Source organism: Coregonus clupeaformis, chromosome 33 (assembly GCF_020615455.1).
Source record: "Coregonus clupeaformis isolate EN_2021a chromosome 33, ASM2061545v1, whole genome shotgun sequence".
Classification (NCBI taxonomy): Eukaryota; Metazoa; Chordata; class Actinopteri; order Salmoniformes; family Salmonidae; genus Coregonus; species Coregonus clupeaformis.
In genome coordinates this window covers 5,884,905-5,898,534 of record NC_059224.1, presented here as the reverse complement: position 1 = coordinate 5,898,534, position 13,630 = coordinate 5,884,905, and the positions used below count along the sequence as shown (strand labels likewise).

The window sequence follows — 13,630 nt, the reverse complement described above, 5'->3', positions numbered from 1 at the left end:
ACGTCCTCAACCTCATTTCTCTGTGCCTTTTGCTTACCTAATGGACTGTCATTGATAGGTCCGGGACTAACGGTTTCAAAACCTTCTCCTTGCCTACCGCAAATGCCACAATCTGTGCGCAGGTTCATCCACTCTCTCCCAGAAATAGGCTACCGAAATTGAGACTTCTTGAAATGATTGATAGATAGCACATTTTGTTCCTGACAGTAAATATATCTGTTCACCTATTCCATTCGCATGGCTATCTGCGGTTTGCTTATTACAGATGGTCGGCTACGTGCTCCTCCCAAATGCGCGAAAAAATGCGCATCAGGGCATGTGCACGGGACACCGTAGTGACGGAAGTGCCTGCTATGGAGGATACGAATGTCTTTTTTATCCACGGGTTTGATCATAAATCGGTTTATTTATCGTTAGCCAGATTAAAAATGGCAGCCGTGTTTCTAGTTATGTTGTATGAATATTCTCCTTTATTTTACATTAGTGTCATATCCTTATGTTTCGTTGTTACCGCCGCCATGGTCCTCGGCTGGTAGGTTCATGAAATTGCCTTGACAACAACATTAGGCTATTATTATTGAATGAAGGGCTTATTTTAGCCTACACATAACGTTGCTAGCTATCTGTCGTATCTGTGCCTACATTTAGAAGTCAGTCATGTTTATATTGTGTTCAGTAAAGCCCAATTCCTCCTCTCTTTCGCTGTAATAAAGATGGCAAAAGGCGTTGATCATTTGACAGCACACCATTATTGCTACATTGACACCTCACGTGACAACATACAGTGATACAATATTTGGCACGCGCGAAAATGAAACATTGTAGCGTTGGATAAACATGGCACTCGAGAAACTGAAACATAGTAACATTGCCTCTGAAGTTTACTGTAATGTTCACTTTTCTGCACGGTTGTCTACTCGTTTTATGGTGGTTGGCAAAAGTTAATTTTTTTATGTTCCACACAAATTGTCATACTTTTCATAAGGTAGGCTATTAGAGAGCTTTATTTAAAATCAGAAATGGGACGATATAAACTTTTATAAAAATTGGTGTGCGTGCAATATCAAATTATCAAGTTGTTATATAGGCTACTTCAACAATCTTGTCTGATCTCTTATACACACACAACATAATGGAATATCTCCATTCAAATGTTCTGTGTTGCTCCACCTCGTCCCCCATAGGTTTGGTTTCGATGTCCCAGTGATTCTTCGTAGCTCTGATGAGACTGAGTCAGTCTTGCCTGTCCCAGAGAAGAGGATGGTTCAGGTGACCAACCCCTTTGCCCTGGAGATGGGGTCCTCTGGGGTGGCCTCTGTGACTGGTAAGAGAGCATGCAAGGACAGTTATACTGCAACACACCACACATAGGGCCAGTTTCCTGGACCCAGATTAAGCCGCCAGGGCCAAAAAGCTATTTCAATGGACATTCGAGGAAAACCGGCCCATATAGCATAGTGTTATATTAGGTCTATGCCACATACTATGTTATAGGTGTGCCGCCATGAATTATATATAAATATAGATAAACTGGGTAGTTTGGGTCCTGGATGCTGATTGGCTGAAACAGAAATACTTGTTCACTGTTGTATTTATGGTGGTAACCAGTTTATAATAGCATTAAGGCACCTCAGGGGGTTGTGATATATGGCCAATATACCACTGCTAAGGGCTGTATCCAGGCATTCCACTTCCCGTCCTGCATAAGTACAGCCCTTAGCCGGGGTATATTTAAGCAATAAGGCCCGAGGGGGTGTGGTATATGGCCAGTATACCACGGCTAAGGACTGTTCTTACGCACGACGTAACGCGGAGTGCCTGGATACAGCCCTTAGCCGTGGTATATTGGCCATATACCACAAACCCCAGAGGTGCCTTATTGCTATTATAAACTGGTTACCAACATAATTAGAGCAGTAAAAATAAATGTTTTGTCATACCCGTGGTATACGGTCTGATATACTGTACCACGGCTGTCAGCCAATCAGCATTCAGGGCTCAAACCACCCAGTATACCACACCCCGTCGGGCATTATTGCCTAAATATAAAGGAACCTCCACCTATATATGTGGCCCAGGTGCCTTACATTTACATTTACATTTACGTCATTTAGCAGACGCTCTTATCCAGAGCGACTTACATGAGCAATTAGGGTTTAGTGCCTTGCTCAAGGGCACATCGACAGATTTTTCACCTAGTCGGCGCGGGGATTAGAACCAGCGACCTTTCGGTTACTGGCACAACGCTCTTAACCACTAAGCTACCTGCCGCCTTATTGCTTAAATATACCACATTTTCTTTTTGAATGGTTAACCAGGGAATTCTACTACTACTACTGTATCCATGGCAATTTCCCCAACCCCATCTGACTGCCACTTTTAATCATTCTTTATTTTCCTCCTTCCAGAGGGTGTGTCCCTGCGTCCATGCTGCCTGGAGTCCTGTGTGCTGAGCTGTTACTGGGGTTGTGGTGTCCATGCCCTCCAGGGGGCGCTACAGACCCACCAACATGGCCCCAGCAGGCTCAGCACACCACAACAGTTCCAGGAAGCCCTGCACTTCCAGTACCACCACTGCCAAAGCTTCCAGTATCCTTCTCTGGGGCCATAATCTGATAATCTGTGTCATTGTTGCTTCCTTTAGTTTAAGTATTAGTAGTACATGTTTTGTGCATGTGATGGTCCTATTTGATATTCGGGTTGTAGAATATATAATTTTCTCATGTTATGTTTATCCTTTATTATATATTGCAAGTTTCATTGATGTTTTATGATATATCATGATATTTAATCATCGTGATATTTAGATGTAACACTAAGATTGAGGATGGAGTACATGCAAGGCAAAGGATAGATCTCTTTCAGTTCAGTTTCATCATGTATTTCACCCGTTAACCAAAGCCTCAGTATCGGTGGAGAGGACGGAGAGGAGCATTACACCGAGATGCCAGCCGAACTGAGGATAACAGATTTTGGTATTTTGCCACGGGAACGCTACCCCCTGGTGGCTCTCCTCACACTGGCCGAGCCTGAAGCCAGGGACACATACAATATTGTGAGTATGACTGTCATGGTAACACTTGGAACATGTGTCCATAAAATGTATATAGTATATATAAATTGGAAGTAGAAGCCTAAGTGTTGTTGTCCATTAGTTTACTCAAAGTAGGGGAGGGATGGAAGGGGTAGGGAATATATACAGAACCAGTCAAAAGTTTGGACACACCTACTCATTCAAGGGTTTTTCTTTATTTTTACTATTTTCTACATTGTAGAATAATAGTGAAGACATCAAAACTATGAAATAACACATATGGAATCATGTAGTGTTAAACAAATCTTAGATTTGTCAAAATAGCCACCCTTTGCCTTGATGACAGCTTTGCACACTCTTGGCATTCTCTCAACCAGCTTAATGAGGAATGCTTTTTCAACAGTCTTGAAGGAGTTCCCACATATGCTGCGCACTTGTTGGCTGCTTTTCCTTCACTCTGCCGTCTGACTCATCCTAAACCATCTCAATTGGGTTGAGGTTGGGGGATTGTGGAGGCCAGGTCATCTGATGCAGCACTCCATCACTCTCCTTGGTCAAATAGCCCTTACACAGCCTGGAGGTGTGTTTTGGGTCATTGTCCTGTTGAAAAACAAATGATAGTCCCACTAAGCGCAAACCAGATGGGATGGCGTATCACTGCAGAATAAATCACTGACAGTGTCACCAGCAAAGCACCCCCACACTATCACACCACCTCCTCCATGCTTCACGGTGGTAACGACACATGCAGAGATCATCCGTTCACCTACTCTGCATCTCACATAGACACGGCAGTTGGAACCAAAAATCTCAAATTTGGACTCATCAGACCAAAAGACATATTTCCACCGGTCTAATGTCCATTGCTCGTGTTTCTTGGCCCAAGCAAGTCTCTTCTTATTATTGGTGTCCTTTAGTAGTGGTTTCTTTGCAGCAATTTGACCATGAAGGCCTGATTCACGCAGTCTCATCTGAACAGTTGATGTTGAGATGTGTCTGTTACTTGAACTCTGTGAAGTATTTATTTGGACTGCAATCTGAGATGCAGTTAACTCTAATGAATGTATCCTCTGCAGAAGAGGTACAGTGGGGAAAAAAAGTATTTAGTCAGCCACCAATTGTGCAAGTTCTCCCACTTAAAAAGATGAGAGAGGCCTGTAATTTTCATCATAGGTACACGTCAACTATGACAGACAAATTGAGGAAAAAAAATCCAGAAAATCACATTGTAGGATTTTTTATGAATTTATTTGCAAATTATGGTGGAAAATAAGTATTTGGTCACCTACAAACAAGCAAGATTTCTGGCTCTCACAGACCTGTAACTTCTTCTTTAAGAGGCTCCTCTGTCCTCCACTCGTTACCTGTATTAATGGCACCTGTTTGAACTTGTTATCAGTATAAAAGACACCTGTCCACAACCTCAAACAGTCACACTCCAAACTCCACTATGGCCAAGACCAAAGAGCTGTCAAAGGACACCAGAAACAAAATTGTAGACCTGCACCAGGCTGGGAAGACTGAATCTGCAATAGGTAAGCAGCTTGGTTTGAAGAAATCAACTGTGGGAGCAATTATTAGGAAATGGAAGACATACAAGACCACTGATAATCTCCCTCGATCTGGGGCTCCACGCAAGATCTCACCCCGTGGGTTCAAACTGATCACAAGAACGGTGAGCAAAAATCCCAGAACCACACGGGGGGACCTAGTGAATGACCTGCAGAGAGTTGGGACCAAAGTAACAAAGCCTACCATCAGTAACACACTACGCCGCCAGGGACTCAAATGCTGCAGTGCCAGACGTGTCCCCCTGCTTAAGCCAGTACATGTCCAGGCCCGTCTGAAGTTTGCTAGAGTGCATTTGGATGATCCAGAAGAGGATTGGGAGAATGTCAGATGGAACCAAAATAGAACTTTTTGGTAAAAACTCAACTCGTCGTGTTTGGAGGACAAAGAATGCTGAGTTGCATCCAAGAACACCATACCTACTGTGAAGCATGGGGGTGGAAACATCATGCTTTGGGGCTGTTTTTCTGCAAAGGGACCAGGACGACTGATCCGTGTAAAGGAAAGAATGAATGGGGCCATGTATCGTGAGATTTTGAGTGAAAACCTCCTTCCATCAGCAAGGGCATTGAAGATGAAACATGGCTGGGTCTTTCAGCATGACAATGATCTCAAACACACCGCCCGGGCAACGAAGGAGTGGCTTCGTAAGAAGCATTTCAAGGTCCTGGAGTGGCCTAGCCAGTCTCCAGATCTCAACCCCATAGAAAATCTTTGGAGGGAGTTGAAAGTCTGTGTTGCCCAGCGACAGCCCCAAAACATCACTGCTCTACAGGAGATCTGCATGGAGGAAAGGGCCAAAATACCAGCAACAGTGTGTGAAAACCTTGTGAAGACTTACAGAAAACGTTTGACCTGTGTCATTGCCAACAAAGGGTATATAACAAAGTATTGAGAAACTTTTGTTATTGACCAAATACTTATTTTCCACCATAATTTGCAAATAAATTCATTAAAAATCCTACAATGTGATTTTCTGGATTTTCTTTTCTCATTTTGTCTGTCATAGTTGACGTGTACCTATGATGAAAATTACAGGCCTCTCTCACCTTTTTAAGTGGGAGAACTTGCACAATTGGTGGCTGACTAAATACTTTTTTTCCCCACTGTAACTCTGGGTCTTCCTTTCATGTGGCGGTCCTCATGAGAGCAAGTTTCATCATAGCGCTTGATGGTTTTTGCGACTGCACTTGAAGAAACCTTCAAAGTTCTTGAAATTTTCCAGATTGGCTGACCTTCATGTCTTAAAGTAATGATGGACTGTAATTTCTCTTTGCTTATTTGAGCTGTTCTTGCCATAATATGGACTTGGTCTTTTCCCAAATAGGGCTATCTTCTGTATACCACCCCTACCTTGCCACAACACAAATTATTGGCTCAAACGCATTAAGGAAAGAAATTCCACAAATTAAGTTTTAACAAGGCACACCTGTTAATTGAAATGCATTCCAGGTGACTACCTCATGAAGCTGGTTGAGAGAATGCCAAGAGTGTGCAAAGCTGACATCAAGGCAAAGGGTGGCTACTTTGTAGAATCTCAAATATAAAATATATTTGATTTGTTTAACACTTTTTTGGTTACTACATGGTGTTATTTCATAGTTTTGATGTCTTCACTCTAATTCTACAATGTAGAAAATAGTAAAAAATAAAGAAAAACCCTTGAATTAGTATGTGTGTCCAAACTTTTGACTGGTACTGTATATACAAAATATATATATATATTCTTACCCCCAAAAAATATGGGGGATTGGAAATGATGCAGACAATTACATTGATGGAAGCCACTATCTATCTGCAATATTAAAGCTGATCTACTCCCTAAAAACAAAAACACTTGGAACATCGTCATATGGGGCCAGTTTCGTGGACACAGATTATACCTAGTCCTGGGGGTAAAGAACATGCTCAATGGAGAATTCCCACTGAAAGTGCTTTTTATTCCAGGACTAATCTGTGTCCAGGAAACCGTCCAATCACTTCAATGTGTATAAACCTAAGGATAACGATGCAATCCACACCCTGTATAAGGTGTGCTCAGTAAGTTTAAAGGTACCTTCTCTGCGTGGGTGTTGTCCTGGATGTGACACTCATTATCCCTCATGGTTCCTCTCTCTCAGGTCGCCAGTGTCACCGTGGTTCATGTTCCAGATGACAAATACAGCCTGTCGGCACGGATCCTATTTCAATATCTCCTCACGGCACAAGGGAACATGTATGAGTTAAAGGTATAGATTTGTTTTTTTTATTCATCATTTTTTTATCCAGTCCCATTGAAATAGGAATATATTTTTCTATGGAGTGGGCAAGGGCTCAGTGAGATTACAGTAGGCTATCATAACTTTTTTCTGATCTTTGGTTGTGTTCCATTATCCAGACTAGCGTAACACTTAGAATGCAGGCCAATGCATTGCTTCCTTCTTAGTGCTATGCTATTGTAGATATTGGAACAAAGTGTTGGCTGTTAAGAGCAAGTCTGATGCTGGCAGTTGACATTCTCATAAATGTTGTCTGTTTCCTTCTCCAGTCACTCTTTATGTCAGCTGAGAGCATGGGGTTGTCAGGGGCGACTGACCCCGCCCCTAGCGCAGAGATACCACCAGAACCACCTGGAAAGGAGGAAGAGGAGAAGATGCCAGGAATGGAAGATGAAGAGGAGTGGTCAGAGGTGGGAAAAGCCAAAGACTGTGTGGTGTGTCAGAATGCACCTGTTAACCGCGTCCTGCTACCCTGCAGACACGCCTGTGTGTGTGATGGCTGTGTCCATCGCTTCCAACACTGCCCCATATGCAGAGCTTTCGTATTGGAGTCCTTTGCCCTGTCCCAGGAGCCCCCTATGGAGGAGGAAGACGAGGTAGAGGAAGAATGAACTGTGATGTAGCAGGTCAATGTTATTAGTATTTATGATATAAACAGGAATGTTACTCATTGGAGTAGCTGTATGGTGTCCAGAATGTGTATGAGCATTGTCACTATAGGTGCTGGTCCAATACAGATATAGTAGTACCGTTTCAAGGGAATCAGTGTTTATCATAGAATGGATGTGATATGGTTTTACGTCAGTCATTTATTGGACATTTCCAACTGTTTTAGGACTGCGTTATCATATACATTTTATTTTATCACGTTGATAGTTGTGGTGGAAACTATTCCTTGAACTGTTTGTAAACAATGTAGATATGGAAAACCTATTATTTGTTTTTATGTGTAATGTATAGATAATGTATTTTATTTATCAATATACAATACATTACATGTTTTTTCCCTTCTTTTGAGCGTTGATCGTTTGTAGGGACAGAAATGATGAATTTCATTTTTAGGAAATTGGCAAAGAAGCCAAACCTGGCATCAGAGCGTTACAGAGGTTAAAAAAAAACAGCGTAACAGTGATCAGCATGATATAACGTTTTTAATGTGGCATACTCCTTTTGTATGCTTTTACAGATACAGGCGCTCCAATGGCAAAAGTATTTATTGTCTCGTTAATATAATTCTAAATACTGGGCCAGTGGGCAGAAATGTAAAACTCTGAGTGGGTAGAGAGACTTTAATGTATGCATTTCCCATATCTGTAATCTGTAACTGTTTAGATGTCACTTCTTGGCAACTCTATATAGAAATAGTTCTCTGATAAGAACAGATCCCTAATCCACTTTTCTCCAAATAAACTTTTCTGCATCATACAACTTGGCCAAAAAACTAGTGAGAAACAAAACTGGTTTTACTGGTGAGAACGCTGCAACAGCAAACCCCCTCCCTCCCCATTTACACTTCTAGAAATACTGATATAGGAATTTATATGGGCTTGTAGTCCAGTTTGGATTCGAGCTTCTTCGAATCGGCCACCTTGCGAACCGCCTTCATGAAATCCTCTTGAGTGACGTACTCGTGATCGGTACGGATCGCAAACATACCTGGTAGACCGAAAGAGACCAGACTTAGGGAGATCAAAACAATGTGGTTGGATTCAAGAAAATCTCAGTTTTTGTCAAGCTAGACTGATAATGTTAGTCATGACAGCTACCTGCTTCAGTGCAGACGTTTCTCAAATCGGCTCCGTTGAAGCCGTCCGAAAGCTTCACGATCGCTTCGTAATCTGAGAAGAAAAAAGCCAACATGTTAAAAGGAACAGTACTTGAAGTCTAAAACACGACTTCAACCTAATGTATCCCAGCTGTGTTAAAATCAAGACCAGTCTCTCCTAAGCACACACTCTCACTCACACACCTATCTCTCCATGTTTGGTGATGGGGCCAGAGTGGATCTTCAGGATGTCCAAACGGGCCTGTTCATTGGGCAGCTCAATGTCTGTTGGAACAGTAGAAATAACCACGTCACTCTTTTCATACCATAGACATTTACATGTGTTACTACCTGGTTATGAGGAGAAGGAGGTGGAGGGAGATCATTGTGACCCTATGTCCCAAAGGTGATAAGGTACTGTATGGCTCAGTTGGTTGAGCATGGCCGTTGTAACGTCAGGATTGTTGGTTCGAGTCCCGGCGCCACCCATTTCGAAAAATGTATGAAGCATGACTAAGTCCCTTTGGATAAAAGTCTACTAAATGGCATATATTATATTATATTAAGATGATTGAGTAAGTATGAAGGAGACTGGGTGATGATGATGGGCAGAGGGAGGAAGAACCTACGGATCTTGCGGTCCAGTCTGCCGGGACGCAGCAGTGCGGGGTCCAAGGTATCAGGCCGGTTCGTAGCCATGATCATCTTGACTCTGTGCAGGGTGTCAAAGCCGTCCATTTGGTTCAGCAGCTGGGTACACACACAGAGATAAGACGCTGAGAAGCCAACTCAGCGAGAGGATTATCTGCCATGGATCCTAATAATGTTAAACACCTTACAGTAATACCCTTCATTGCTTATTGAAATGCCAGTCAAGCTTGCTGCAAGCTACACGTAATTGAGTTCTCATCTTCAACATCCCCACAATATATACTGTACTGACCAAGCCACAGAACCAGGTCTTTACCCAAATAAATATGTTTTATAGAACCACCATTCTCATAGAAAGCAACGTCTGTTGAACAATATCCATTCTATGTAACCTATCTAAGTGTTATGGTCGCTCATTTTACCTCCATCAGAGTCCTCTGGATCTCTCTGTCAGCTGATGTACCCTCTGAGAACCGTCGGCCACCTTGGAGAGAAAAACAAGTATTTAACTTCATTCTCAGTTCCCAGACACTGTACGCAATGCTGAGCCAAGGAATAAATATGGCATCAGGATGCTTAGCCTGGTCCCAGATCAGTTTGTACTGTATAGCCAACAGGTTGACAATGCATTACTCATCTCATATTTAAATTATATACTGTATTCTATAATATTCTATTGTATCTTAGTCCATGCCGCTCTGTCATTGCTTGTCCATGTATATATTCTTAAATTCCATTCCTTACTTAGATTTGTGTGTATATGCTGTGAAATTGTTAGATATTACTTGTTAGATATTACTGCACTGTCGGAGCTAGAAGCACAAGCATTTTGCTACACCCGCAATAACATCTGTTAAACACGTGTATGTGACAAATACAATTTGATTTGATTTACAGTACAAACTGATCTGGGGCCAGGCTACAGCACAGGATGCTCACCGATGGCGTCTATCTCGTCCATAAAGATGATACAGGGCTGGTGGTCCCTGGCATAGTTGAACATCTCCCTGATGAGCCTGGCGCTCTCTCCAATGTACTTATCCACAATGGAGCTGGACACCACCTGCCACAGGGGGTGCGAAGAAGACGGACACGCTATGCGTCAGCCATGTTTTTCAAAGAATGGTGAAGAGAGTCAGAAAGGCCAGTGGAGGAAAACAAAGTGTAGCCTACTACTCACCTTGAGGAAGTTACAGTCCATCTGACTGGCCACAGCTCTGGCCAGAAGAGTCTTTCCGGTGCCTAATGAAAAGATAAGCGCATAAAGGAAATTATGAATAAACCCTCAGGACCTCAGTGACGTAACTTCATCGCATTATTCAGGGTGAGTCTCAAAAGTATTTCTGTGATTCGCCGCACCCTTTATTCCATGACCTCCTTCTCAAAACACATTGGAGGAGAAGGTCCGAGGGGAGGGACCTCAGATCTTCTCATCCATGTGTTTTGAGAGGTAGGTGAAGGAATCAAGGATATGAGAAATCAAGGAAACACTTGAGATTCAGCCTCGGTCTATAGTGAAATCCTGCTATACAGTGACTCACCTGGAGGTCCGTAGAGCAGGCAGCCCTTTGGAGGGATAATTCCCACCCTCAGGAATAGCTCAGGGTTGGTCAGGGGCAGCTCAATCACCTGGAACACAGGGAACATAGGGGAAAGGTCATATAAAAAAACCTGACTGTCTCAGGAAAAACACGTAACCCCATTTTCTAAAAATATCGTAAGTGTACTGTAGGATCTGCTAGATGTTACCTCTCTCAGTTCACGGATCTGCTCGGCCAAGCCCCCGATCTCTGAGTAGGAGATGCTGCCTGGATCTTCATGGGACATGTTGTACACCAGGGGGTCCACCTCTCTGGGCAGATACCTGTGGTGGGAGGTAGGGACGGGACATGTTAACTGCCATCAGGGGCAACATTTAGGGCTGACATACCTTTTACTTGGAACATTTTGTGTCAGTAGACAGAACTAACAGTTGCTCAATGGCTGTGTGTGTGTGTGTGTGTACGTGTACAGTGCCTACCTCATAATGGTGAGGGTGGTCATGTCCAGGGCCACTCTGGTGCCTGGTTTGAGCTGCGATTTATCCAGCTGTGTGAAAATGACAGATAGACAGATGAGCTCTGTGGTCCTCTGTAGCTCAGCTGGTAGAGCACGGCGCTTGTAATGCCAGGGTAGTGGGTTCGATCCCCGGGACCACCCATACACAAAAATGTATGCACGCATGACTGTAAGTCGCTTTGGATAAAAGCGTCTGCTAAATGGCATATTATTATATTATTATTATTACAATCATGGAGAGATGACACTGACACTCACAGAAAGTAAATAAACGCTGACGATACGAGGGTAACGTCATGGCTCAAGACTTACTTGTCTGCGGCAGCCAACAACATAGCGAGGTCCATTGGTTGCCTTGACAATGACTGAAGAGAGGAAGAGAATGAACATGACATAATATGTAATGTCTGACATATGTATGGGTCATAGGACGATTGCAATGATGTTACAACTTACATTTCTCCTCTGTCAGCTGTTTGAGCACTTCACCGACAATCTACATAAGTATGACAAGAAGTTGCAGTTAAAATATATTCTTTATGATACGGAGACACTTTTAGTACGTCACTATATTGCAGATCAATAAATCATGTTGTGTGAATACACAATCTTACCTGACCAACACTTTGTAAGGCCTTCAGGTCATTTTCAGATTTTTCATATTGTTTTGTCTGTTCCTTGAGCTGTTCCCTCACTGAAAACAGATGATACAAGTATGAAATCAAGCTATGTAGCAAGCTAATTAACTCTAGCTAGAAGGTAGGGCTGTGTTCTGTTAGCTAACTAGCTAGCTAGCGATAGCTGATCATGTCTGTTATTGTTTTTCCGTGACTTCAAGTTAGATTCTAACTACTATTGTTAGCTAGCGGTCTTGGCAAATAACTGGTTAAATAGCTTGTTAAGCACAGCGAACACACTTCAATATACGGTTAACTCCAGCTATTTTGGTAGCTAGCATTATGCTAACACGTTAGCCGGTTGTCATGACCATTAATTTCTATGGCCGATTCTACTGCATGACAAAGCGAGTTAGCCAACAACCGCTTAGCTAACTGGTCATGTTGCTTATTTTAGTTAGATAACCCCTTTTATGTGCATTATTCTGAAATATTGACAAAGGCAAACTAATATATTACTTACACTCTTTTAAACGTCCATCAATCTCTTTATGTTCAAGTAATCTTTTTCTGTAATCTTGAAGTCCCTTTTCTCTGGTGTCAGCCATTTTGCCTCTATGAATTATGGGAATTGTAAACGTCAGAGAGGATGTATTTTTTTTTCTGTGACATCGTGCAATTTGTCATCTTTGCCACATGGGGCAGTGTCCCCTCATTCTTCTCATTATGACCAGGACCAATGGATGCTCCAAAGCAGTGTTTCCCAACCAGGGGTACTAGGACCGCTAAGGGTACTTGGCCTATCCACAGGGGGTACTGGAGAAGACTCATGAGATGATAGGCGTACTGGTCAAATGCACATGAGGGGGTACTTCAGGGGTACTCCGGGCAGAGCAAAATTCAGTTGGTGGTACAGCAAGTGAAAAAGGTTGCGAACCACTGCTCTAAAGGATGCCGCTCGAACCCAAAATAAGTTTAGTTAGGAAATAAAATATTTTCCCCTGCTTTCAAATCACAAAAACACATTATTCTAACTCAGTATGAATCTGGTAAAGTTTGGCTTGGGTGACTTTCCCATGATGAGTCACAGATGAATAATAATAATATTTTATGACACTCTTCTAGTCTGGATATCATCTAATAATATTTTACAGAGCACGTCATTTTGTTATGAGAAGCTAAGGTTTTTCATAGCATGATGAATCCCTGAACTTCCTGAGAAGAGAATGGGAGGGGGTGCAGATTGATTGTGAGTTGGTGGTTTAGACTATCAGTTTGGTTGAATCACTTCTCATGTGTTCTTTGTGAGCATAGTAGGCAGTGGAGGTGGCTAAAGTGAGGAAGCAAAGCTATAGAACAGCTGTGTGTATTTTACACACCCCTACCACCATCACTTCCGCCCACAAACACAGGAAAAGGTCAACAAAGACAAAAGACGGTCATAAAATGTATCTGTTGTCCACACTTTCAGCCTTTTCGTTTTTTTCACCATCACTTTATTTAACTTCTATAGCATCTCTTTTTTAGTCCATGTGTGTAATAGGGTAGAGAGCCAAAAGCAGGCCTGTTTGAATCATTCTAACATGTAAACACTTAACTTAATGGATTGTTTCAGAAGGACGCCTTATGCAAGACCCCTCAGGCCTTGCTATCATAATGCACTATGTCTTCTTCCTGT

At 42.5% G+C, this 13,630-nt stretch overlaps 2 protein-coding genes across 2 annotated transcripts; one reads left to right on the top strand and one right to left on the bottom strand.

Annotated features, from left to right (window-relative positions):
- Nucleotides 1–290: 290 nt before the first annotated feature.
- Nucleotides 291–7,872, top strand: LOC121548556 (cell growth regulator with RING finger domain protein 1). Its single transcript, XM_041860025.2, has 6 exons — nucleotides 291–532; nucleotides 1,185–1,324; nucleotides 2,409–2,589; nucleotides 2,908–3,055; nucleotides 6,724–6,831; nucleotides 7,131–7,872. Exons 1-6 carry the CDS (start codon nucleotides 291–293, stop codon nucleotides 7,470–7,472), a joined length of 1,161 nt encoding a protein of 386 aa, XP_041715959.2. The 3' UTR covers nucleotides 7,473–7,872.
- A 121-nt stretch (nucleotides 7,873–7,993) lies between these two features.
- LOC121548557 (26S proteasome regulatory subunit 10B) lies at nucleotides 7,994–12,591 on the bottom strand. Its single transcript, XM_041860026.2, has 14 exons — nucleotides 12,476–12,591; nucleotides 11,950–12,029; nucleotides 11,792–11,831; nucleotides 11,648–11,700; nucleotides 11,298–11,365; nucleotides 11,027–11,141; nucleotides 10,819–10,906; nucleotides 10,458–10,519; nucleotides 10,217–10,340; nucleotides 9,700–9,761; nucleotides 9,256–9,376; nucleotides 8,831–8,911; nucleotides 8,628–8,699; nucleotides 7,994–8,517 (listed from the first exon to the last, which is right to left on the bottom strand). The coding sequence occupies exons 1-14, from the start codon at nucleotides 12,558–12,560 to the stop codon at nucleotides 8,399–8,401; spliced, it is 1,170 nt and encodes a 389-aa protein (XP_041715960.2). The 5' UTR covers nucleotides 12,561–12,591; the 3' UTR covers nucleotides 7,994–8,398.
- Between the last annotated feature and the right edge of the window lie 1,039 nt (nucleotides 12,592–13,630).